The sequence below is a fragment of the Meleagris gallopavo genome, chromosome 9 (genome assembly GCF_000146605.3).
Source record: "Meleagris gallopavo isolate NT-WF06-2002-E0010 breed Aviagen turkey brand Nicholas breeding stock chromosome 9, Turkey_5.1, whole genome shotgun sequence".
Lineage (NCBI taxonomy): Eukaryota > Metazoa > Chordata > Aves > Galliformes > Phasianidae > Meleagris > Meleagris gallopavo.
Genome location: NC_015019.2, coordinates 8,834,326 through 8,860,990, shown reverse-complemented (window position 1 = coordinate 8,860,990; position 26,665 = coordinate 8,834,326). Strand labels below are relative to the sequence as shown.

The 26,665-nt window shown below is 38.0% G+C and overlaps 1 protein-coding gene across 1 annotated transcript in view; it reads left to right on the top strand.

Moving 5' to 3' along the window:
• LOC104912176 (connector enhancer of kinase suppressor of ras 2-like) overlaps positions 1-26,665 on the top strand; it is a 173,753-nt gene that overhangs the window by 43,499 nt on the left and 103,589 nt on the right. Inside the window, exon 2 of the mRNA XM_031554656.1 lies at positions 18,574-18,737. Within this exon, the coding sequence (XP_031410516.1) occupies positions 18,574-18,737 (164 nt within the window). The remainder of the gene's footprint in view (positions 1-18,573; positions 18,738-26,665) is intronic.

Here is a 26,665-nt window from a genome sequence, read left to right as displayed (position 1 = left end):
TGCAGTGTAAAAATGCCTGGTTAACCCAGAATTCATGCTAGCAGCTTAGACTAGTAGTTGCATACATGCTAAATTCAGTGGCAGTGAATTGAATATTTCCTGAGGCACTTGCAACTCAACAAAGCAAAGGATAATTCTTATGAAAGCTTGTATGAGCAGAAAAGCTTGTTCATAGTCAGAAAAGAGAACTGTCCCTATGGGATACCTCACTTGTTATATATGATTCCATTTTATTATTTTCTTGTGTATAGATCTGTCATAAGGAAAAACCTGTTGATCAGAAACACGTTGTCATCACATCCTCAGTGCTGCTTTTCATCTTTTTTTTTTCTTCTGGAAGAAGCTTCTTGGAGGTAAAAACAACAGTTTCTGCTCAACTTTGAACAAAAAGCAGAATTGCAGTGAATTGAGCAGAAAATGACAGCATCCTCAATACAATCATGTAAATTTTGTGAAGACCTCCCTAGAAAATGAGAGAGTGCAAAATCCCAACAGCGGGATGCAATGGGTAAAACACCCAGAAGCAGTGTGTATAATTTTTTTGTGGTGCTGTAATAAAGTTTTTCTATTGATTTGGTTTTGAATTGAAAAATCTTGTTTCTCAAAGAGAAAGGGATTTTGTAACATTCCAGAAAAATTAAGCAATGATTTTGCAGCATTCTGTTCTATCAGTAGATGGGAGAACACGATGCAGTTCTGCCTCTGGTTTGGCCTCTCCAGATGCTGATATCGGTGAGGGAAAGTGGTGCTAGGATAATTAACACAATTTAAACACGTGGGCTTGTAAGCTCTGAGTTTCAAGAAGATCCAATGTGGCATTCCAGGCTTCCAAAATAAAAAGAGAAAATATAAAATAATGAAGAAAATGAGCCTGTGGAGTGGATTGCAAGTTACTTTTTGTGACGCAAACGAAGATCCATGGTTTTGCTTAGCAGTAATATAACTTGTCCTTAAGGAAACTGACATATTTACAATTGAAATGGAGAAATTATCACAGCAACTTTGAGAAAGCTCAGTATGAATAAGTAAAAATACTGAAAATATATCTTCCGCTTCACTTGTGATTTATATTTCCCTTCCTTGTAGCCCCAGCATTTTGCAGTGTGGAAGTCATCTCTCAGTCACTCAGGTTCTTCTCTGTTCTACTTTTTCTTTTTTCTCTAATTGATGACTTTCCACACAGTAGCAGTAATCTGTTAACAGTTCCCAGACTGCACGACCTTTTATATTACTGTATTTCATTCAATTTCTACTCAGTCATACCGTTCTTTTCAGACAGTATTTCAGCCTTTATTGACACAGCCTTTTAAGTTCATTGTTAATCTGCTTCATGAGCACACTGACTGCTATGGCTAGGAAAATGGAAGTGAGCAGTTTTGATGAAGTTTGAAAGAAGCTGGTTTTAAAAAGGCAGAAGGGAGATGTGTGCAGGGGGAAGAGAAAATGCCATGAGACTCGGAAGGTAACATGGTGCAGGAGCTATAAATAGTTTGGAGGTGGATTCCCAGGGAGACTTGGTGTTTTGCAAGAGAGGGGAAGAGGAGTGCTTAAGATCAAAAAGGACACAGTAATTAAAGGATAATGAGTGAGTGATAGCTAGGCTCTACAAGCTGAAACTGGGAGATGCAAGTAAATTTGAGGGAGCTTTTAACCATTTACTCCCATAAGTTGAAGGTATAGCAGAAAACCCCACAGCATACAAATACAGTTGGATTAAATTTTTTAAGCAGTCCTTGCTCACATTTGCTCGTCTTTTGACCCATTTAGTGATCAGATTGAAACCATGAAGGGATAAAGAGTCCTGCAGATTTACTGCAGTGAGAGAACTGGTGGCAGAAGAGTTAGGAGAGCAATTTGGGTGAAAATAGTCTAAAATCAAGGATTGAGAAAATGTTATGCTCAGTACAATTAAATACAGGACAAAAGTAGAACGGAATTTGTTAATTAAGTTTTATTAATTTGTTAATATGTCTTTTGATGGGGATGAATTTTGACATGACAGAGCATGCTGATTTTTGGGGAGAGAGAAGAAGAATGCCGGAAATTTGCAGAGTGGAATTAAAGTTGCTTAGAAGGGAATAGGTGGACTGCAAAAAGCATCGGATGGCAAAATGTAAGATGTCTGCATCATTACCATGCTCTCAGCAGCCACTCAGCTGCACATTACTGGGAACGGTGATAGAAAATTGCAGGTTAGGAAACAAGAGCCAGAGCTGACCCTACAGGATGAGAATAAAATAAACAAGAAGGGGAGTCTAAAAGAAGTACTGAGAAAAACAAATGGGAGTACAGATAACTAAAATAAGAAAGAGCTGCTAGAACAGCATTTGCAAAATGAACAAGAAATATGTGGGAAAACAAGTAGAGTTAAAGAGCAAGCAACAGAATGTGTGAATACATAATACATACTTGAATTTTCTGGCATGAGAAATGTGATAAAGATGTGGTAGACCAAGTGGATGTAATCTTCCATGCCTCATTTCTAACACTTGGATTTATTTTGATTATCAACACTCGTGACCTGAAATGCGTTAGAGGAAAATGCAGCTTGAGCACTGCTCATTGCAGATTTTTGCAAATCTTAAAGAAAAAAGAAAAAGAAAAAAAAGGAAAAGTGTATGTTACAAATTTTCTTTGCTTTCTGAGACAATAGGCGCTTCGTTTATCTTCTGGTTAGAGAAGATTCTAATTTTTCCCTCTTAATTAGGCCCTTGCATGAGAACTGTGAAGAGGCGCAGTGCCTATTTCTAGCTCTCCCACTGCTCTTCAGTGTGATTTCATGAAAATTGCTTTATGTATGGTTCAGTTTTTTAACCTGTGAAATAGGGATTTATAATGAGCTGTGAGTTTTGCTAACATAAGCTTTGCTACATAAAAATAACTCATTATTATCATCACTGTATATATGTATTATAACACATTTTAAATTTATACATCTGTGCTTTTTGAGAGTTCATATGCTAAGAAGCCAGAAGTGACCCTGGAGTATCTGTGGAAAGGAGGTTGTATATTGGCTGGTGCAGGTTCCTTACCAGCTGAAGCTGATCTGACGCTGTGCTGTCACAGATAGCAGTGGTCTCGTCATTATCCTGGCAGTGTGCTGCCTATAAGAGGGTTCAAAAAATATATCCACCAGCTGTTAGAACCCACTTGCACAGCTTCACAATTGTGTGTGCAGATGCAGGAGAAGGGAGCAACATGTGGAAAGAGCTGGAACCACGGAGGAAAGTACTGTAAGTGTGGAAGTGCCTTCCAGTTCAGAAACCTGTTTGTGTTTTTGTTATTGTTCCCTTTGAGATAAATTGAACTCTCCTATTTCTTTTTGTCTGTTGGACAGGCTTCAAAGGAGAGAGCTGTCATTTCTGCTAGGTTTTAAAAGATTAACAAAAGACCTTTCCACTATCAATGCTTCTGCCTGTCACTGACTTATCAGAAGAGTTTTGTCAGAACTATCCTCCAGAAATCATGAAATTTTGGGAATACTTTGATTAATAATAGACTTTGAATAGAAACAGTTTTTCAAGAAGCTACATATTTAGGTTGCTGGGAGTTCACTGTAAGTTTCAGCACGAGAGGTTGCCAACAGTTAATGGGCTGATTTGGCCTGGTTCTGTGACTAGCGGGGCAGAGTGGATCTGTGGGTCCACACCTCTGGAAAGGGGAAAATAAAGGGAAAGAGAGATGGGCCTCAAAAATAACAGCAGCAACGATCTGAAGAGAAACAAACTAATTTACTAAATAAGATAACACACTATAATACAATATAATACAATGCAATTAAAATTGGAGCTAATAAATCAAATATAATGAGAGAATACCCAAAAGCCAATAGCCTTACTTTAATGCTGAGGTGGTACGTGTGCTTGAGATGAGCAGAAGGGAGGAGAGCCTGGTCCTGTGACCTTGCCAGGGGCTTTATCCATCTCCTCTCTGAACACAAAGCCCTCTGGGGTATGTAGTTCTTCTCTTCTGGGACAGGTGCCTGAAACTGCAGCATTAACTCTTTAACTCCCAGTGCACTACATGATGTTGTGATGTGGAACACAATAGCCCAAAATCATAAATCCATGACAGAGATGAGATCATTAATAAGGGGTGAGCTCCAAATTCTGGCCTGGCCTGCCCTGCCCATTTTAGTTTATCTTCATGTGTTTTTTTTTTTAAATCAAATTTTAAGATTCTCTTTAAAATAAATTTACGTACTCTTGAACAGAATTGTTCATCATTCTGGAAAACCTCTCCAAGGCATGTTTGGGTCTTTCTATGCAATAGAAATCGGCCATTCAGAGTTGCTTTGGAACATTCATCTGGCCACAGAAGCCAGATTGAATCTCCCTGTCTCAAGCAAACTCAGGGAACAGAAGGCACCACCTCCCTGCTCTCATCTCTGCTTTTATTCTTTAGGAGTGGAATTCCCTTTCCCCATTTGGCATATCTGTACAGAGCAGTTTCACACAGATCCTTCTCTTCCTCAAGTATGAGAGAAGTTCCGTTTACTGTCTCTTTTCCTTCATAAGCAGTGGCTAAATTCAGCTCTTTGGGTTAAAAAATGAATAGTGCAAGAACATGGCATATGGCTGCTTGCCTAAGAAACTGGCTTGTTTACTGAAAGAAATTGCAATGTGTTGGCATTCCCTGTAATTCAGCTTAACTGGGAGCCTGCCAGAATCAAATCAAAATGTGTTTGCAGTATATCCAAAATATAGCCAAAGTGCCAACTCTGTAGTAGCAAGTAGAACAACCTGTTTCAGAGCAAAACATGAAAATGTCCCGATATGCAAAATAAATTCACTACTGTTGCTTTCAGTCTACTTATTAAAATAAAGGGTGTAATAAGTTGTTTGAGTAGTGCTTGTGATGTGGGAATAATACTCAGATGAGCAGTTCAACAAAATTACGAATTTTATCAGGGATTTATAGCTGGAAGGGGGACAAGGTTAAGGGTCTTTTCCCTCTGGTGGGCTGCAATATTAGATAGTATGGATTGGAGGTCAGTATCTAAAAGGAGATTATGGTCTATGAGAAAGAAGGAAACAGGCTCTTTAGCAGGATCTGTTGTGATAAGACAAGGATAAATAGTCTCAAGCTAAACGAAGGGAGAGATTTATATTTAATATAACATTAACATAACAGCCAATCAGGGTGGTGAGGGACTGGCACAGGTTGTCCAGAGACGTGGTAGATGCCCCATCCATGGAGACACTCAAGGTCAGGGTGGACCTGGCTCAGTGTGTCTGATAGAGTGTAGATGCTCCTGTTCATTGCAGAGGAGTTGGATTAGATGGCATTTATGGATACCTTTCAACTCAGAGGATTCTATGACTGTGTCAGATGTGTAGTTGGCCACTTCACTGGGCGTGCTGGACTGAAAGAAGCCACTGAATGTGTAGCAGCGTTGTGGGATGCCTGCATGCTGAATATATATCCTACCTTTATCTGAGCAAGTAGCATGAGAGGTCACACTTCAGATAATTTAGATGCCTCTGTCACAGGCAACCAGAAATGGAGCTGGTTTTTTTTGGTTTTGCTAGCTGTATTCCTGCGGTACAGTCAGTCTTCACCTAGGCTGTCAGTCTGTATCTCTTTTATTTCGCATCATGTAACTTTGAGGAGATGAAATTTACTGCTGCCATAAAGCTAGTGTTAGAAGATGCTGTGTGCGAGTATTTTTGGTGGCAATACCACTGGTCCTGCATCTAGAAGGAGAGCTGGGTACAGCCTTTTGCAAAGTGTAATTGTGCTTAATCATAAATAGAAGAGGACATCCATTTAAGTAAGATCAGTAAGTACTCTGCCCTCCAAGCATTTTTCCTTCAGTCCTTGACAAGAAAGCTTCATTCTGACCTTTGTATTTTTCCATGTATAGAGTCATGTCTCTCTGGTTTCAGTGCAGGCTGTATGTGTACCATCTTGACCTTGGAAAGAGACTTGTCTGGAGAAAATGCAAATTTCTTAAAGTTCTGTATCTCATGCTCATGTCCTCTGGTAGAGCTTTGAAATGTGCCAAACAAGCCATTTCTGCTCCTTTTGGCTCCTCCCTGGCAGGAGTTCCTCCAGATTCAGTCTTCACATATGGGCTGAAGGAATTCTTTTCTCATCTCCTTGAGATCAGTACCTCCTCTCTGTTGAACACGAGCAGTATTCTCATTTTTCCTGTCTACTGAACTTCTCAGTCGACTGAGAAACAGTAACTTTAGATCTCTCAAAGATTACATAGCATTTCCTTGATTAAACCAGCACTTCCACATAATTGTATAGGGTTGTATAATAAAGTCTTATGAGATTATAAAGGTTATAACAAAGGTAGACTACAGATGATGAGAACAAATGAATAATTTTGTTTAGTGCTTATTTCTTTTCCTAAAGACACCAAGCACTTCAATGAATGCAATCTCTCTACAAGCAGGCTTTGTTCAGGTCATGTCACTGATTATTCTGGAGTGGAGAAGGCACTGAAAGTGCTGCAATTGTAAGCACTGGAAAATGTAATTGTGCTACCAAAGACCATCTTTATTGATGAAATTAGCACACACATATGCCAGCAAGTATCATGGGAAAAGTTAATTCCTGCAGAGGATTTTTCAAAATGGAGGAGGACTTAAGTGAGGTATAATTCTTCTGTGTGATGCCCTTGCACAGAGACATGAATTTCGATCCATGAAATTGAATGAGATGATCCACAAACCTTTGGCCATTGTGGGCTCAATCATGCAGCATTCAGTGCTCTCAGGCTCTGCTCCAGCAATGCACTTAAGTTTAATTAGAATCATGTGAATATTCCTGTGCAAATCAATGGGAGGATTAGCAATATATATGGAAGTGAGGCAGGCACTTAAGTTCCTAGTTGGATTGAGGCCAGGCTCACACAAATAATCACCAAAGTGCTTCTTATATTAAATAATGACTGGTAACAAGAATAGGCCCTCCAAGGTCTATTGCATAAAAATAAAATGCATTTTTCAAATAGCTGTGTGTGCCCAGTGATTTGGGGGGCCTCATATAAAAATTTAGTAGTACGATTTCCACAGACAGCAAAGGTCTGTCAAAAAAGCTGTCCAGTTAATTAGATTTATATTTTGAACAAATTGTGCTTTATTTGTCAAGTTATGTAGTACAACTGCTTTTTCAGTCACAAAATTAAACATAAGATGCATCGTAAGATTTTCTGTAATTGTCAAGGATTTAATTGATGATTCCTTAGGGCAACATACCAAAATCAACTTCCCACCTGCAGTTTTGTTATTATTAACCCAGTCATCAGTTTCTTCTTCTTTCCTTGGCCACATTTGTACGCAGGGGACCACTGTCCCATCAGGGTTAGCTGGGACTCAGGCCATCTCTGTCTTTTGCAAAAGGACTGATTTGTTACCCTCTATACTTCTAACACATTTAAAAAAAAATCTGCCATAACTGGCAGCAATTTTGTACTTCAGAACCATCTATGCTTGCAAAGGAGCAGGGAGCAGCCAGTCATCGCCCTCTCTGTGTCCTGCTTTGTGCTTGGTGTTGCAGCCACTCTTTTCTTTCTACCTGCACACAGTTCGTGCCCTGTAGCTCTTCCTTGCCCTGCCTGCTGCTAATGCTGGCTCTGGTTGGTGTCTGTACCGTAAACTGCATTGGAACATATTCAGCTGCTGAACAAAAACCTTTTCTTGTATTTTTCCTGAGCTATTGTTCAGGTGACTCAGCTCCCCAGTCCAGCCCAACATGCCTCCACAAAGACATCTGGAGGTAGTGAGTGCGAGAGGCAAAGAGCAGAAAAATGCTTTAGCTGCTGAATGTTCAAATCAAAGTTCTTTAACATGTTGACAAAAAAAGTAAAAAAAAAGGTTGAGCAGCTGAGTTTCCCTTCACCTTCTGTGCACTTCACCTCTCACGTGCTGAAACTGGCAGATCTGGTTCACTGTACAGCCATAAAATTACCAGTGCCAGTACAGGAGAGGAGGTGGGAGGAAAAGTTGTTCCCTCTTTTGGCAGCAGCATGGTTTGAAATTGGCTTATGTCCATTATGGAAGTGCACCTTCAGTGACATTTTTATATCTGAAAAGATAAGAAACAGATAATCTTTAGAAGTACAGTTGACACATCAGATACTTGAAAAATGAGAGATGCTGAGAGGCAGCGAATAGCGAAGTGGCTCAGTAGGAAAGGAGACATGAAGCAATATTTTTGCAAAAGAAGAGAGAGAAACAAAGACTGAATATAGCACGGAGCTGTAGCAGCCAGGTGAACCTGTGAGTTACTGAGTGACGGCACAGGAAGAAGTGATTGCAGTGACAGGTGGCACAATAATTAGGTATGGTCTGTGAAATGAAGTTAGCATACCTAGAAGGTCAGAAAAAATGATGGTTTAAAAAAAGCTAATTACATAACTTACAAAAACATTTCATAAATATGAAAGTCGCATTTTGTTCACCTCTGGCCTTTTTGTATCATCTCGGGCTGGCTTCCCTGCTCTTTTCTTGTCACATTTATTTAATGCAGAAACCCATAATTCTTCCATTTTTTTCTACACTCTCTCTTATTGTTCCCGCAATAATCTTCATGTGATTTGGTCCTGCCAGAGCCTCCTAGCTGCGTGGCTCAGGGCTGTGCTCAGAGATCCTTCCGAGAGGCAGCAGCAGGCCCAGCTGTGAGCATCCTGCCTGCAGCAGGGGGTGGCTGCTACAGAAGCGGGCTGCTTCCTGACTGAGACTTCAGGAGCTGCCCAGCCTCCTTCGAGCCCTTTAATCCTCTCCTGTCTGTGTTTACTTCTCTGGCATAGGTGAAAAATAATGCCGTGAACCCGAGGAGGCTTTTTTAAAGTCTTCACTGGGAAATGCCTGCAAGTGTAGTGAGGCAGCCTGCTCCCTAGGAAGCCATGAGGAATGTCCCCAGAAATGTTATTATGTATTAGACTACTTCTGCTGACAAAAGAATTAATGAATCCTGCTCAGTTAGTGCAACTTGCTTCGGGTTGTTAGCTTAGTATTCTTAGTAAATTAAACATTTGCCCTTTCACCAGCAGTTGCTTAGAGGTTCTGTGGACAAATCTTGCTACTTACATTGCCATTACCTATCTTTTACCATCATGTATCTGTTACCCTATGCCTGAGTAAACAGGTTAAGTAAACAGTTATAACTGTTTTCTCACAAAGAATGGGAAAATAACTGGAAATGGTCTCAAATCAGTGCTCAGTTTTCTATGTTCTTTTTTTTGTTAGCACCAGTGGGATCTCAAGCTGCAGCAGCTTTTAGCTCTAGATGGAAATGTTGCAGTACTTCCAGTCTGACCCTTCCTTGTTGGATTTAAATTTCAGGTTCCAGTCCTCTCCCATGTCCCATTTCTGCATGCTGCCATATAAGTCTCCCAAGCATCTGAAAAAGCAGTAGCTCAAGCATCTGTGTGTGTGTTTTAAGTCTTTTGTATTTATAATCACTTGGATTTATGATTTTTTAATGCTGAATTACCAGAAACTTTTATTTCACTGGGCAGATGAGAATTTTCTTGTATGTTGATTTGTAATCATTTTGTTCACAGACTTTTGGCCATATATTTGTTTATAGAAATGGTATATTTCTTGCCAGTTTCTTGTTGGTACATAGGATTTAATCTGGAACAAGCTATGGCCAGATCAAATAGCAAAGCATTTACAATTCAGAATTCAAACACAAAATAGTACTGATTTAAAATGTAGCAATGCTTTTTGTTGTGTAGTTGAAGCCAAAGACTTAATCTGCCTTAATCTTCTCCTGTTGAAAAATGGTAGCAAATAGAAATTTCTAGCCCTCATCCCGTTCAAAATCAACCATAATGATTTTTTTTTCTGACATTGCCATATAAATAAGTAGAATAAAAATGAGTAAATATAAAGAAAGAAAAAAACTTTTCTTCAGTAGGATTTTAGTTTGACTTTTTTCTTGCTTTATTTCTTTCCATTTAATAGTTGTTAGCTAGTTTCACACTGGCTGTAGCAAAAGAATAATAATGCCTAGTTTGGGAATTTCCTGACAATTAATTGACAGCTCCTGACAATCACTTGACTTCTAGCTGAGCTAATCAGTGATTGCTAGAACTAATTCCTCCAAACTGCTTAAGAGCTTAATTTAAGATCCTCCAGATTTGTGCTGCTAATAGGACGTGGTGGAGAGCTGAGGCGCTGGGAGTCGTATTGTCTGAGTTCCCCATAACAACAGGAGCAAGAGGTGTGTGTGGACACAGGCCCACCTCATCCACGGCTTTGCTAAGTGGTGGCCAACAGATGCTATCAACAAAGCTGCTGATCAGCTCTGAAAAAAGCATAAATACTGTTTTTTTCTTTGACTTGCAACAATCGCAGGCAGCTTCCCCGAGATTTTTGGCACCTACATGAAGAACTTTGTGAGGAATTGCCAAGCCCACGTTCTGCTTCTAGGATTTGTGTCCTGCAGCTGTTTAAACTATTGTGTGTTGGGCCCTAGACTTGTGAGGAAATTGTATTGAGCAGAAACCTTATTTCTTTGTGCTTTTTGCTGTAAATGCATGCATTGGATTTGCCTTTCTTTTGATATCTAGGATTTTTAGTAAAACATGTCAGTGAAGTCAAAACAAGAATTAATATATTTTGGCACTGAAATATCTGTAGCAATTTTTAGTCTTCTGTCAGCTCTTTTATCGCCTCTCAGCTTTGCAAGTGTTAGCATTTGCTGACAAAATGGGACTTGGGGCTTTTGGCTATCCTGTTATAAGTTTGCTTTGTTTTCTTGATAGTGTTTTGCAGGAGTACATATGCCTCAGAAATTTTCTGTTCCTTTATGTGCATTTTGGCTGGGAAACCTTTGTTCTGAAGCATCTGTGACATTGTGCCTGGATATTTCTGACTATGAATGTGAGCTGAATTTAATGTAGAATGCTATTGCAAATTAATCAGAGATGCATTTAGAGTAGGAGCCATTGCACCAAACTTTAAATGTCTACCTTATCTATGTATAGCCTTTTGAGTTTAAGAGCTATGTAAATAAACAACTATATGAAATAAAGATTTTTTAATAGTTCCAAGATAGCTGTAAATATGTCTGGAACAATGGCTGGAATGGTGATCTTAAGTTTGCCATCTCATCAAATAGAAATGTAAATGAAGGAAAGAATTCCCAAGTGGGGTTCTCTTATGGCACAGCTTTTGCAAAGCACGCTTGGCAGTGGTGCCAGCTGAAGCAGCTGCTCTGTCACCAGATGATGTTCACCACCTCCTCTGTGTCAGTTCCATAGCTGGTAAGCAAGGAGCAGAGCTGCAGGAGCAGTTTGTGGCCCAGATTGCGGTGCGGCTCTGCACAAAGGCGCGAGGAGCAGGACAAGTACCCAGCTCACAGCTGGCACTGCTGTGTCTGCCAGGAGGGATTCTCATCAAACTTCGTCTCTAAAAAGCAAAGCAATGTGGTACGTGAGTTCAGCACAGGAAATAGATAGAACGACTTGCCTAGTGTTTGGCCAAAGAGTTTTTCTTTAAAATAAATGTATTGAAATAGATCCAGTATCCAAGTATCTCAGCTTAGTCACACCACAATATGGAAGCATATAATTCAACAAATGGGAGGTGTGGACATGCTGGCTGTTGGACGTGCTGGCACTTCCAGATCCTTCTCAGCCACGCTGCTTCCAAATGACCGGAGGCTGCTGTAGTATTTGTATCAAGGAGAAAATTAATGGGACTGAGGAAAAACAAACTTTTATTAGCACAGAGAGCTAACAAAACTGCTTGGGGATTTTATCACTTTTATGGCAAGTTCGTCAGTAACAGTGTAAGTGACATTTCTCAAGTTTAAGACTGCTGTGCAGGAGTATGGTCGGGGTTTGAAAATGTGATGTGCTCTCTGAGAGTGACACTTATCCTCCAGAAACATCCTCAAGGTCAGGTGTGGTTCCAGCAAGCTTTCTGAAAGCGCAGCTTGTTCCTCCTGCGATGGTGCCACGGCTCAGCAGTGCCTGTCACTTTGTGGGGAATGTCTTCACTCACTATTATTCACTCATAGGTAATGAAGGCAGAACTATATTAAGTCACTTACTTCATATATCCAAATGTCAATTTAAGGGTGATGGCATGACGTTAAATCAAATTTTGAAAGTGGAGCAGTTTGCTCATTTGTTATTAATATTGCCTGACACGTCTGCTCATAAAACTCTCTTTCCAGGTGCTCTGAACTCTTAAAATATTAATATTTCAGCGCTGCTTTTGTCTTGATATTACAGTTCTCTTGGAAAACTGCTGCCAAAAAGAGTTTGTAATTATAGACATTGTGAGATCATGGGAAAGCCTGTTGCTTTGGCCATGCTTTAAAAAAAAAGTTACAATTTTCTGCTAATTATTAGGAGAATGGGAGAATCTGAGATTATGGAGCCTGCAAGGAGGTCACAGGGGATGTGGCTGAAGAGTGAGCCCAGTGAGGTGCAGGAGGCTGAGACAGGCAGAGGAGTTGGGGTCCAGCCGAGGTTGGGCCACTCAAAGCCTACTGTGAAGTTGGTGTTTTGGGTTAGTCAGTATCTGGGGAGCAGCCACTCAGAGAGCTCATCCCACCCTGATTCTTGGTTGTGGAATTCAAGTAGTGGAGTTCTACCTCTATTTGCATCTGAAATATCCATCTGTATCTCTGTGAATGTTATTATAATTACATGGGAAAGTTACCCAGGAAGCAACATTTAAACATATTATATATGCACAGTCAAACACTAAAAGGTCATATAATACCAGAACTGAATATTTTTCAAAGAAGACTCTTAATTTGCTTTTATGCCTGTTTGAGCATTCATGCTGTATATTGTAATTTTTAACATAGTTTTTGTCTACAATTTTATGATGTAAATACTGTTATAGATCAGTCATGTTACAAGTAGGCTTTTAAAGATGTGAAATGCACGAGATCCTCTAGTTTTTAGATAGACTTTAAAGTATAGGTCTAAAATATTCCAAGCTTGGTGTTTTAGGGTGTTTTCAAATGTGCTCCATATCTCTCTGAACGGGGGGGACACGAGGATCCTTCTCCCAGGCACTCTAAGCAATGGTTTCTTCCTGACAGGGCTTAAGAATGAGCAGCTGGTGCTTGAGCAGGACTTAGTGTGAACATGGTCCTGAGGATTATGCCCTTCCTTTATTTGGACTGAATAATTCTTACAAAGCTTCTAATGTCACTGATAAAAAATACCCACCTGATGATCTTCATTGTTAGAAGTTATATAAAGATTGGAAAAGATCCACTCTGCCAAAGCCAGTGTAATAAATCACAGGTGTTTTAAATCAAAATCGCCCATGAATTGATGCATGTATTCAATATAATTTCGTTTAGCAAAATGCTTGTGTTCCCCACCTACATTCTCCATTCACCAACCAGTCATTGCCTTCCAGAACTGTCTAGTTAGCTGCTAAAAATTGCTTTATGTAGAAAATACCAATTGATTCCAAAATCCTTTTTTCTTCCTGTAACTAGAGTTGCTCAGTCCCAGCTGTTAGATGCACTTAGGCACTGGCAGATCTGCGTGTGTAAACTAAAGCTTGTGATGGGAGCAGAAGTCAGTGATTCCTTCCCTTGTTAATTAGTTAGCTTTCAGCACAGAAATGAGTGGTTCCTTTCCTGCTAACAGTGAATAGCTAGTGTTCTGGACTTGCAGGTAATTTTGCCTTGGAAGAGAAATCTGTAATGGAGGCAGGTGGGGCATCTTTGGTGAGGTCCTGGTTGTTTGAAACACATGAGGTCACTTGCATAAGCAGCTGGAATGAAAGGATGTGGATTTTTTTCTCCCTATGGCTTCAAACTTGCTTCAGCAGTCTCCCTCTCTTCGCTTTTTCTCAAAGCAGACACTGTTTCTGGTCTTCTACCTTTTATGCTCCTTTCTTTGCAGTGTTTGTCCTTCTCTTCCCCTTGTCGCCCAGAGACAGCTCCACTACAGTCAGTTTTCTTTTGAATTATGATGTGGCCCTGATGGCTCCCAGCTCTGTTGCTGCTTTGAGATGTGCTGCTGCGGGCTGGCCATGCTTCAGAAGGTGCTCACCTTCCCAAACCAGCATTTACCGGGACTGGAGGGCACAGAAGCTTTAATGGATTTCTCCTAATATCTAGTACATCAGTCAGTATTTTCACATGCAATCTGCTCACTTCGCTTGGATTTACTGATTGTTTCATATTTTTTTCAGCAAGTCACTATTTTGTCATGACAGATGTGATTGCTGTTTAGCTTTTATTTTAGCCTGTTGAGATACATTCATAGGAATATTAATTTGCTCTTTCCTCATTGAAGCCAAACCAGGCTGTAATCCTTCTGAAAAAACTGAAATCACACCATTGACTTCCAGGTTTTGTCCTTTATATCCTCATTCCACAACCATTAACATCTGTACTTCACAGCTGCTGTTGTATAGAAACATCTCTGCAAATGTGATTTCAGATTTCTGCTGTATGCTTTTAGATATTCTCTCAGTTCCTTATTCAAACTATTCCTAATTTCTTGGCAAAACTGACTGTAATTGCTCTACCTAACCTCCGTGCATCAGTGCTAAACCAGTCACTGAGCTGTTTTCCTTCTCTTTCATTCTAGGACCTAAAAGCAGAATGAGCAACCTTGTGTTTTTATACCAGAGCGTATCGTGTTGTGTACCCTCTGCTGTCAGAAGACTCAACTCAAGAGAGCAGTTGTGTATTGACAAGCTGAACTGGAAAGGAACTTTCCTGTCTGTCTTCCCTGTAACCCCTCCATTTTGCAGGCAGGGTTTTTTTGTGCCAGCCAGCTGCCTTGTATTTTTCTCTGGGAATAATGATGTAGTATGAACAAAGCCATCATTTGGCTAGGAATTGTTAGGATAGGTTAAAAAAACAGCATAACTTACAGTAAGTTGCAAAGATTCATTAATATATATGGAAAAGAAAAGGAGAACAAATGTAATTTATGAAGACATTTATGAAAAAATAAAAATCACACACCTCTACCTTAAGAATTACATTTCTTTTGTGATGGATCACACTTGACTGAGTTACTTTTAGCACATTTCTCCCCTGCGAGAGCTGCCCTGTCTTCATAATTTGACATTTTATATAGAAGGCAACAATTTTTTCTCTTCTTTTACACATTTTTCCCTCAATATTCCTAGTACCAGGGGGACAGATCTTTACATAACATGCAAACTATGTTTATGGATTTAATGTAAAACAAACCCAATGTTTGCTGACATCAATGCAAAGATTCATTTTAATCTCAGTGGACCCTGTTGCCCATAACATGTAGTATTTCTTTTGTAACATTGGCTTGGAGTTAATACTTAAATCTGATTTCAGCTAGGTCAATGCAGATTTTTTTTATTACACACTGCTTTGCTTTGTTTTATCAATTCCTTTCTTAATAATTGTGCAGATCAGGAAAAAAACCCATAGAGCTAACTGACTTTTCTTTCTCCAATCCTTTCTCCTGACCTTTTCCCTCTTCCCTCTCCTTGTGTTCCCTTGATTTAGGCTCTCTTGCCTTATTTTCAAGATTGTATTTTGCAGTGAAGATAGCAAAAATCTTGGTTTTTATCTATTCTTTGGATCCAGAGATAAAAGTTTCCTAGTCCACGTGAATGGAATAAGTTGTCTTTTACCTAAAAATGGAAAGAGACAAAGTAACACATTTCATAGATGTTTAATCTCAGTTTTACATTAAAATCTGCATGCGTAAACTATTTTCCTTAAATTATTTTATTGTATTATGAATGCTATATTGGTTATTTACAAACTCTACCCTCAAAAATGTGAGAATATGCAAGCTTCCCTGTTTCCTGCAAACACTGACACTGTGTAACTTGGGAATAGTGATTTAATTTTATTTACCTACGTACAGAACAGGGTAATGCCCCCTAGCAGCTTCATAGTTATGAACATCAACTAATATAAGTCTTATTTGTAAACAGAAATTATATTGACAAAATTGCAGAAAGAGCACTAATGAGGCCTAAGTGGCTGGAGGAAGTAAATATTCTGTTTTGCTTTGGTGAGTCAAAGTGATCTCATTTTATACTTTCTAATTGCATCTTTGATATTTTCCTGCTCAAGATAATTACAAGTGTGAGAATAAGGACTGAAACTACCGTCAGCTAAATTCTTGCTTTGTAAGACCTCAATTTACTGAACAAAACTTTTTACATCAGAAGAAAAGGAGCAATAGGATACAATGCTTCGTTCCTAGGTAGACAGAGAGCAATGGACAGATACTTCTTTGTGTGTGTGTGTCTATTAGATGCTGTCATGCTATGAGGCAGCCTGGATTTTTAATGATGTCTTTCTGTATTCTGTTGTCAACTGGCATACTGTTTGCACCAGTAAGTTAACGCCTTCTAAAGATGCCCTGGGGAGCTATTACAGTGCAGAATGCATAACACAAATTTCATATTTTGCTCTTCTGTCATATATTGTCTCTGGCATAAAGGCACATTTAATTCATCTGGCTATGCACTTTTCATAGGATGTCACATTCTTCTGGTATCTTTTAGATCTTTCTGACTGCAACAAATGCTCATTTGTAGCCATGATACTGACGTCCTAAATTAATTTGTTTCACTTTTGCTCAAAATAGTTTTATTTTTGATAGTCCTTTCAGTGACTTTTTCTGACAAGTTTGTTCATAGAAATATGTTTGTTTCTGGTGAATACTTGCCTAAACTGTGGGGTTTTACTCTGAATATTTCTGAGAATTATTTAGAAATGTGTAGTGGCTTTGAATTTCCAGTGTTAAATAATACATGCACAACTTGCAGTGACCAGTTTTCAACCAATCCAGACTGAAACCTACTTACATAAAACCATTCATTAAATCATTTAAACCCAGGAACAGATGCAGAGAAATGGTCTCCTGTTTGCACACACTTCCAGAATAGAGGACAGGCTTGGGTTTTTGTTACAAACAGACCGCTGGTTATAAACTTATGATAAGACCATTCCTTTTTCCTTTCAAAAGTGAGCTGAATATTGTAAGTCTTTCTCATGACCACCGGACAGAGATCCCATGTAGAACCTAGCAGTCCTTAAATACGCGTAGCCTGTTTCATCATGATTTTCCAGGGAGTTTCTTTATGGTTGTTACCCAAGATACCCTGTCTCCATGAAGATGGTCCCATAACTACAACTGATCTTTTTGTAGATGGGAACTTGAGATATAGATTTAATTACTTGTTTACATTTTGGTTCTAATCTCAGCAGTATTAGGAAAATTTCAGACAGCTTTACTTTTAATAATAGATGCAATTAACTTGAACCCCATTATTTTCAACATTATTCCAATCGTTCCAATATTAAGCAATAGAAAGGGAGATGTCTTAACAGTCTTCTCTCTGCACTTCAGTAGTGTCATTGTACATGATTTTCCTCCTTGTGGAGAATAGCTTAATCTGTCTGTTACTTCCCATTCTGTTGATATTTTCTAATTTCTTAACACTGATTGATTGCATTTGCATTCTGTTACTATTTGAGCACTTGCATTTTTTAGCAAGAAACAGTTGATAAAAAATACACTGAATGAATGCACTTTTCATGTAGAAACACTGCACTTGTTCCTGGATATCCATACGTCTTATGGATTTCGAGTTTACCCAATTCACTGGAGAACAAATACTGGAGATTAAATAAACCCTAACAACCAAAACCACCTGCCTCCAAAAATTCTAATTACATCTGATTTGTAGGTCTCCAAAATTTTTCTGAGAATACCAAGTTTCCAGTGAATATAGTACAAGGACTGCTCTGAAAATAATGCCTCCTATTTATTTCCATGGAAATAGAAAATGGAAATGGATACGTACACTTCTAAACAGAATCCTTGAGGGAAAATTCTACATAATGTGGTATAACTTTCAGTAGTAGAAAGTCTCATTCTAACTTGTGTGGCTCTGAAATAGATTTGGAGGAATGGAAGATTTTTGAACTCAGGTTGTTTATTGGTCCTTTTTCTGGTCTCAGAGAGCAGATTGACAACTACCAAGTCTGTTATTCTTACTATATAAAGTTTCAGCATGAAATTGAGTAATTCTGTGTGCATGGGCAGAAATTGCGTAACTGAATCTGATTCTAGCTGTAACAATAACACGTATATGTTATGTGGCTCAGTAAATTGGATAGTTAGACTTGAAAAAAAAAACAAAACTGAGTTTTTTAATAATGGATTACTAAGCTTGAAGAACTCTTCTTTATTACAGAAATAAAACTGCACCATATGAAGAGTTGTACAAGAGGCATCCCAAGAAGTATTTACTCCCAATCATAAGCTAACCATATACTTAGGGCTCCACAACATCATAAGAAAAAAGTTTTCCACAATGTCACTGTGTGCTTCATCCTTCCCCTTATCTCCCTAATAAGTAACATGAAGGCTTTAAATTCGTGCTGAAATGCTGAAGGGTTTTGAAAATAGTGTCAGTAGTGCAAATTTTGTTTTTTAGTGCTATGAAGTGTGTTCTATGTAAGTTAAGCTATATTTATTTTTATTTTCCTTTATAGATCTAAGGAAGGATTTGTAATTGTATTCTACAGAAATTTCTGTACTTGTCCATTGTAGAATTATTGTTTGTTTCTGAATGTGCATTGTTGGCTTTTTTATTTTAAAAGGCCTTGATGATTGCCTCCAACAATACATAAAAAATTTTGAAAGAGAAAAGATCAGTGGTGAACAGCTGCTACACATCACTCATCAAGAGCTTGAGGAACTGGGAGTTACTCGCATTGGCCACCAAGAACTGATACTGGAAGCAGTTGATCTGCTATGTGCATTGGTAAGTAATTTTCTGCATTGCTCATCTTAATTATGTGGGCTTAGAAATTTACGAGCCAAAATTAAAATAATGCAGACTACATTCTCTCGCTATATGCTTGTACGGAAACACTGGCTTTGTCAGATTAAAGGACAGGCTTATTTCAGCTATAAAGAAACTATATGTATCCATATGATTCTGTGATTTTATGGTTGTGTATGATGGTCTATTATTGCTCTTCCTCCAACTTATTAGGTCCTGTTTTCAAATGCTGTTGACTATTACTACTGGCATCCATATGGTTCTGTAATTATACGCCATATGCCCCTGCATTCCACAGACATTTGCCACACTACACTAAACCAAGTACACTTGAATGTTTTAACTATGCCAATGTTCGAAAAGATTGTACTCAGGAACAAGAAGGTAATGTTTATTAGACTGGAAGATTGTTTAAAATGAGATTTAAGACAAGATCAGGATGATAAAATTGTATTCAAAGAACAGGCATCTGTGTTGATTTAAGCTTCCTTAGCAACCTGCAAACATCCAAATTTTGAAGAAACCGCTCTTTTTTCATACAACAGGTTATTTTTTCTGTTAGCCTCTGAACAAAATATTTTATATCAGAAACTGTTTTTTTCTTTTATATTATTCCTGACAGAAAATAAAATGGATTAACTTAATTCTAAAGAAAAATGTGCTTGCTTTGTTCAAGTAGACAGGTGAAAGGATGTAGAAAATATATCTAAAAAGCTAAAAGTATGTAAATCGTAAGGGACAGTTCCAGAATTTTACCTCTTTATCATGAGTTCTACTTTTTCACCAAGTCGCTTATCTTGTGGAATTTTGATAACATAAATTGTCTCCAACAGGGCAACTTGCACTAAGGAATAAAAGAGAAAACAATTGCATCAAAATGCACTTGATGTTGTAGAAGAAAAAAACAGTATGAAGTACCTTTTATTGTGCACATGCTTATTGCAAGTGCTCTTAATTACAAAATACACTTCACGTAACTTGACATCTTCTACAAATCAAGCAACTTCTATGTCAAAATATGTGAAAATAATAAATAAAACTATGTTAAAAGCAGAAACATGCTTCTGAGCTTGATGCAGGCATACCTGTAAATTGGTGTGCAATGCATAACCTACTATATTTTATGGATTCTGAATCATTTCAGAATTAAACTCAGATGTTTTTCAACTAAATAATTGTCTTCACATAAAAGGAACCTAAATATCCCCTAGTGTTATGTTATTTTATTTAAAGAACAATACAATGCTGTTGCCTGATACCACTATGACATAGAAGACCCAGGAAATTTCTTCTGGAAAAGAAAACATCAGTCAAGTGTGCCCATTAGGAGGACCCTCACTGCTTTCTTTTCTTTTTCTTTTTTCTCTCAATCCGTCTTTTTTTTCTTCTTCTTTTTTAATAAAGAAACTTACCTCCTAAATGCTGGCCCCACTGCAGGTCAACAGTGCAGCTCTCATCTTACTGTGCTTTCCCATGACACTGTTATTTTTCCTTTTAAAGCAGGGTTGGGATTTTCCAGCTCCTGGTATCTGTTATTTAGCCTCCTGCCTTCCCCTATCCTTCCTTCCATCCTTAATCCTTCTAAAACTCCTACTTTAAAAATACATTTTTTATTCGTCATCTAAATTTTTATCTTCCGTGTGCTTTCTGCTGAATGAATCTTTGCTGCCTGTGGCTCTGCTTTTGGAGTTATTCTCTTGCTTCTGACATTTCTGCCTTGCTGCTACGTACAACACATTCTTTAGCCTTTGCAGTTTCCAACTAAGCAAGGATCACAATTAAAACTTTTACAAGATTAAGTAATATATCTATTCTTAACCTATAATAATTTAAGTCTGTTTAACTGAAAGCCATAATTGAAAAATTATTTTAAATGATGGTAGTGGTTGAATGGTAGGAGATCTGATGCTGCCTTTATAACACTGAAATACTCTTCTACAATATTACTGTAGTGCCCATAGTTTTGAAACATTAATTTGTTATTGCTTGTTTAGGTGAACAGTGAGAATTGTGAATTGGAGATAGTTGCTGTAATGGATATTTAGTAGGCCAGCCAGTCTTAAGAAAAAAATGAGGTAAAACTAAACATAAAAAAAGAGGGATCTGTATCTTACCCATGTCACTAAACAGGAGCTAGTATAACTTCATACAAGAAATTCTTTGAATCAGAATGTCTTAAAGACTCCTAATTTTCTGAGTTCTATCGTAAGTAAATGGAATGCAGTCTGTGTGCAACCCCAACCAGTGAGATGTTAATACACTAATGAACTGGGTGTGTGTTTTTACATATTGTCAGAACATATAAAGTACCAAGTAAGCGCATGTTTAGATTCATACATATAAACACATTAAAAAAATATTTTTTCAAAACTTGTTATGAAGAAAATGCAGAGGAAACATCACTTGAGGCAGCCCGGCCCAGCAAGCCATGTTCAGGAGGTGGCAAGAGCAGGGCTCTCTCCCTCTGCCAGCAGCACTCAGCACACCCTGTGCTTCCAGCCACACACCAGCAGAGCACCCACCGTGCTCCGCATTGCGCGCTCCCAACCGCAGATGGCTGCGCTCCTGTTCACATCAATACCCATCAGTCCTGCTTTGTGCTCTGCCTATCATCCTCTTGCTGGGCCATGTCAATGAGCATTGATTTTTTTTTTTTTTTTTGTACATGGCATTCTAAATTGATTTCTATTTGGCAATTGGCAGTGTCCAAGTTATGTGACCTATTTCTTACAGGCAGCATTAGTGGGATGGGATGTTCCACTCCATCGTAGCAAGATGGGTTATGTAAGGCTTTAAGCAGAAGCGTTTCCAATGTGCTGTAGAAATCTCTCAGGTAAGCTTAGGCTCAGCGATGCATCAGAAGTTCAGCTGCACATTGGCCATGATTTCAGCTGCAGAACAGTTACATTATTGCTTCAGGAAACCAGGGGAGATTTGACTGTCTCCTCTCAGGCTCTTGGAACACACCAAAAGTGCCCGTTGCAAAGCCCTATTTCCCATATGCACTCCCTTAGGCTCTGGCCATCAGCCCACTGGCTTTTGGCAGGGGTGGGCAGTGCTTGTTTGTTGGGGGTTATGCATCAAAGAGCAGTGCCCCTGCTTCTGTCTGTGATCTGAAGCAACACACAGCACATACGTAACTAAATGCTTGTCAATAACCCAGGCTTCTAAGAGCAAAAGCAAACTAAATATAGGATACACTTCTGTGTTCTTCTTCCCTGTCCTGAACAACCTATTAATTAGACTCAAATGCAAGCCATTGAAGGCAGGGAAGGTTTTGTTGAGGAATCCGCTATACGTTTGCCCTTCGTATGATTTTGTACCACTTTTCACAAATGAACAGAATTATAATCTAATATTGTATCTTGATTAATTGATTCGAATCACAATATTATTTCTGAATAAAATCATTAAAGATGTTACTAATATACACAATCTTAGGTAATGTTTTTTCTTTTGAAAGCTCAGTTCAGAGCATTATCTAATTAGGCATGAATTATGAGAGTCCTATATAGAAAAGATTCTATGTTGGAAAGTGATATGCAGTATGAAAGAAGGTGATACGAGAAATCTAAAAAGAGAAAAATGAAAGTATTTGTTACACCCAAGCATAACAGAAATATATGTTTTTATCTTAAAAATAAAATTTTTAAAATGCTAGAATAATCTGATTTTTGAAAAGGTAGAACTGAGGGACAAAAGGTGAGGGTATCTTTCACTGTAGGGGAGAAAGAGCTGGCACTTTCTTGGGGTTGCTCGAGGCTGAATTTATGTGCTATGAAAGAAAAATTCATAGGTGAGCCATACTTCCAGTTTCAATTCTTTTACCATTCTAAAAAGATTTTTTTTGAGTACTGTTTTAATTATGAAGATAATTGGAAACGATAGCTGAGGTGAAAAAAATATATCTTAAACATCAAAATCCTTTATTTCCACTGTGGTCAGAAACTGCTTAGCAGTTATTTATTCAAAGTTATTTATTCAACCTAAATAACATCTATGGATGAAAACACTCAGGCCATTTAGACTTTGTATTGTAATTTTATTAAAGTTATTAAAGTAAAAATGAAATCGAAAAATGTATTGAAGGACTAATTATACAAAGGCATTGATTGACTGAAATAGTAGCAGGGCCTGGGGAAAATAATTATTTGAGAGATGGTAAAATATGTTGGGAAGAAGAGAAAGGAGTGATTTTGGGGTCAACATGGCTTGTTTTTCAAATCTATGCATTTAAATTTAACTTAATTAGGACAGTTGGAGTCAGTATGTAGTAAAGATCCCCAGAATTAAAACACAAACATATTGCTAGGACTTTGATGATGACTGGAAAGAAAATGAATGGAAAAGGACAAAAAGCATGTTCAAATACAGATTGCATCTAAAGTAATTGAAAGTACAATTAATTCATAGGCATTCAGCTAGTGAAATTATGTGCTGTGATATCTTTTAAGGAGAAATAAAGATTACAAAAATTCTCTCTGCATTTACTGCAAAGGCTAGCAGTCCAAGAACAGCAGTTTTCCTGCTAGGAGGCAAATTACTTACCTGTGCATCAACATGTCTCTAACATCTGGCGCAAGTTTAATTTGCTAGTATATTTACAATATTGTTTAAGCTATGCATGTATGGGGCATAGCTAGCAAACAAACACGGTTGTTGGTTTTCTTTCCCTAACAAATGACCAGGCCCATCATTGACAAAATTACAACAATTATTGTATTCAGCCTGTTGGCCAGGCTGAAATTAGTTTGCAGGCATTCACTGGGAGGTGCACTATGCTGAAACGACACGGCCAATCTTTCACAGCTGTCTCTGTATCCACCGATGAAGTTGTTTCTTCAGTACTAAAATCACTCAAGTTTTGCTTAAAGTAATACTACTTTTCAGTGGCTATAGCTACAGTGATTTCTATTTAGATGCTTTTCATCTTTTCTGCTGATTCTTTTTTGCTTTGTCAGTATTGGGAGTACTCTGGGAAGAATTTTTCATTACTTTGCCTGATGTGTAATCAAGTTGCATTTTTAACAAGTCATTGGATGTGTCAGATGCTTATTTCCTCAACTTCCACTTCCCCTTTTCAAAGATTAATATAATTATTCCAGAGTGAATTCTTCATTCTATATGTTGATGCTTAAATAGATGAAAATAAATCATCTTATTTTTGAGATATTCTGCAGAGAGAAATGAAATGAAGAGGTATTCTATCTCCTTAGTGTCCTTAGAGGATACTGACACATGCATTAATTTTGTTTATAATACACATGCATCCAGAAAGCTTTATTAATCTCAGTTGGAAAAGAAGTTCATTTTTTGGCAGCCCAGTGGTATCCATTATGCTGTGCCAACCTACTGAATTAATACTACTGCATGGTTTGGCTGACTATTCTACGCAACAGAAAGGGTGCATCATCTTTTGCTTAGTCTAGTTAGTTGCTTCATTCTTCAGACTTTCAAGTCAAGCAGTTTGGACAGTTTTATGGATTCTACGTTGATTGGTAATTTCTTTTCCAATCTTCAAGTGTGTTACCAAATATAGTATTTCTAAAAATCTACTAGGATCAGGACACTGAAGGAAGGTAATTAAGTTTTAAGTATGATTTTCAGTGTCCAAGAGTTCCATGTCCTTCCTGCCCCAGGCCTGGATGCAGCACTGCAGATGGGGCCTCACAAGAGCCGAGTAGAGGGGGACAATCACCTCCCTGTCCTTGCTGGCCATCCCTTTTTTTTAATGCTGCACAGAACACAGTTGGCCTTCCGGGCTGCAGGCACACACTGCTGGCTCATGTCCAGCTTCTCGTCTACTACGACCCCCAAGTCCTTCTCTTCAGGGCTGCTCTCAAGGAGATCTTCCCCCAGTTTGTATAAATACCTGGGATTGCCCCGACCCAAGAGCAGCACCCTGCACTTGGCCTTATTGAACCTCATTAGGTCATCTAATCCAACTCCCCTGCAATGAACAGTTTGTCCTCTGCCATTTTTCATTTCATGATAAAACATGTTGCTGAATTTCTACAGTACTTTTAACAATGTCATTAGAGTGTATATGATTAAAGCTTTCCACAATAAATAAGTAAATAAATAAATATCTTGTAAGAGATTTTCATCATTGCTACTGCAAATATTAATTTGAAATAGATTTTTACACATTTTCCGTTTCTGCATGATATTTGTGGAGGACTAAGAGTGCATTTACATTTTCACAGAGGTTTGAGGAAAGTGGGCTTTAAATTTTTTGCAAGTAAAGACTGAGTAAATAAGAGCCAAGGCTTGACCAACTTGAAGGGATGAAACTCTAATTCAGGTTGAAGTGTGGGAGTTTGTCTGAATCAGGCTATCCTGGCTTTCATGATGGCCTTTATTGTGTTATAATATGAACAACAATCGTATCATATGAAACCACATGCGCAAAACTGATCAGCCGTCACAGCCCCTAATTTTTATGAGTTCCTGTTTTTATACAGAATGTCATAGACTACAGAATATAATATCTACGATAAATGTATTTTTCACAACATTATTATGTAGTATTTAATACCAAGCAGCTGTTTCTTTTAGTTGTGTATGTGTGGGCACTGATAAGGCATTTTTCGAGTTTTATAGACAACATATATAAATAACAAAGTAAGTACTGTTAAACTTTTCTGAAAAGCACCTTAGCTTAGCTAACAGTGTTTTGGTCAGGTTTGCTGGGGTGAGTCCTCTGGATTTTTCAGAGCTGTGGAAATACCACTGATTCTGGACAGTACAGGAACACTGACCAAATATGTAACTATAATACCAGCCAGATACCTTGTTTTGAGATTTGGCTGTGGGCTGTATTTAGGGTTTGTTTATTTTTGGTGGGTGCTATAAATTTTGGACTAATGAAAACTTTTCTGTAGTTGAATGTAGTAAAGCTTTGACAGTGGGAGTCCATCATTCTTCTGCTCTTTATGGGCTGTTGTAAAACATAATTATTGTTTGTTGATGCATATCCATGTTAATTTACTGAGCTCAGATATCCATATGTGCACTGACTTGTAAACATGAGGGTCATGTCAGTGGCTTCAGATAGTCTTTATCTTTCTTGTTTGATTTCCTGACATATGAGAGGGGGAAAACCTGAGGTAGCAAAGAAGGGCTTTTTGTGAGTTTCATGTTCTATTGGCTTCTATGTTATACATACTTATTAGACGTATACTTACAGATATACAGATATTAAATAATGCTTACTGATGACTTGAAGTCATTGTTACAATAAAAATCACTAGAAATGGTTGTTCTAGTTTGCAAGATTTTCAAAAGTTCGTGCTTCATTTCGTGAAGTATACAAGTACAGATCTTGCTAAGCGTGTTGCGATGACATGAAAATGCCCCTGAAACAGCATCCTTATGTGCCAGAGTTAAACTCAGTAAAGCTATAAGCTCTGTAGTGATTCATGACAGCATCACTTCTCTTCTAATCTTCATCGCAAACACAGAAATAATATTTTTTAATACGTTAGCATAGAAGGCCTTCATGCTTTCTGTCAGAAACCTGCATGTATTTTGTGAATTACTGCATAACACTAATTGTCTACTATTTCATTGAATACTTTAGTAAATAAATCTATTAGCCTGTTGAAATTCCCAACTTACATTATTGAAAGTACTAGTTTGCCTGTATTGCAGTAACTTATGCTGGTTGTCAAAACATTAAAGCTAGGATTTGCAGTACATTGACTAGATTCAGCTAATGGAATATCGATTCAGACCCAGGTAATTACATTAAATAGTAGAAGGAAAGTACATTAGATTTGGGGGGGTACAGGATAATTTTTTTGAGCATAAAGGGAGAACAATGAACCATTTCAGGAAGAGATTAGCTTTTCCTCCTTAACTGAAAAAATATATATATATATTCTGCAAATATATAGATTTTTTAA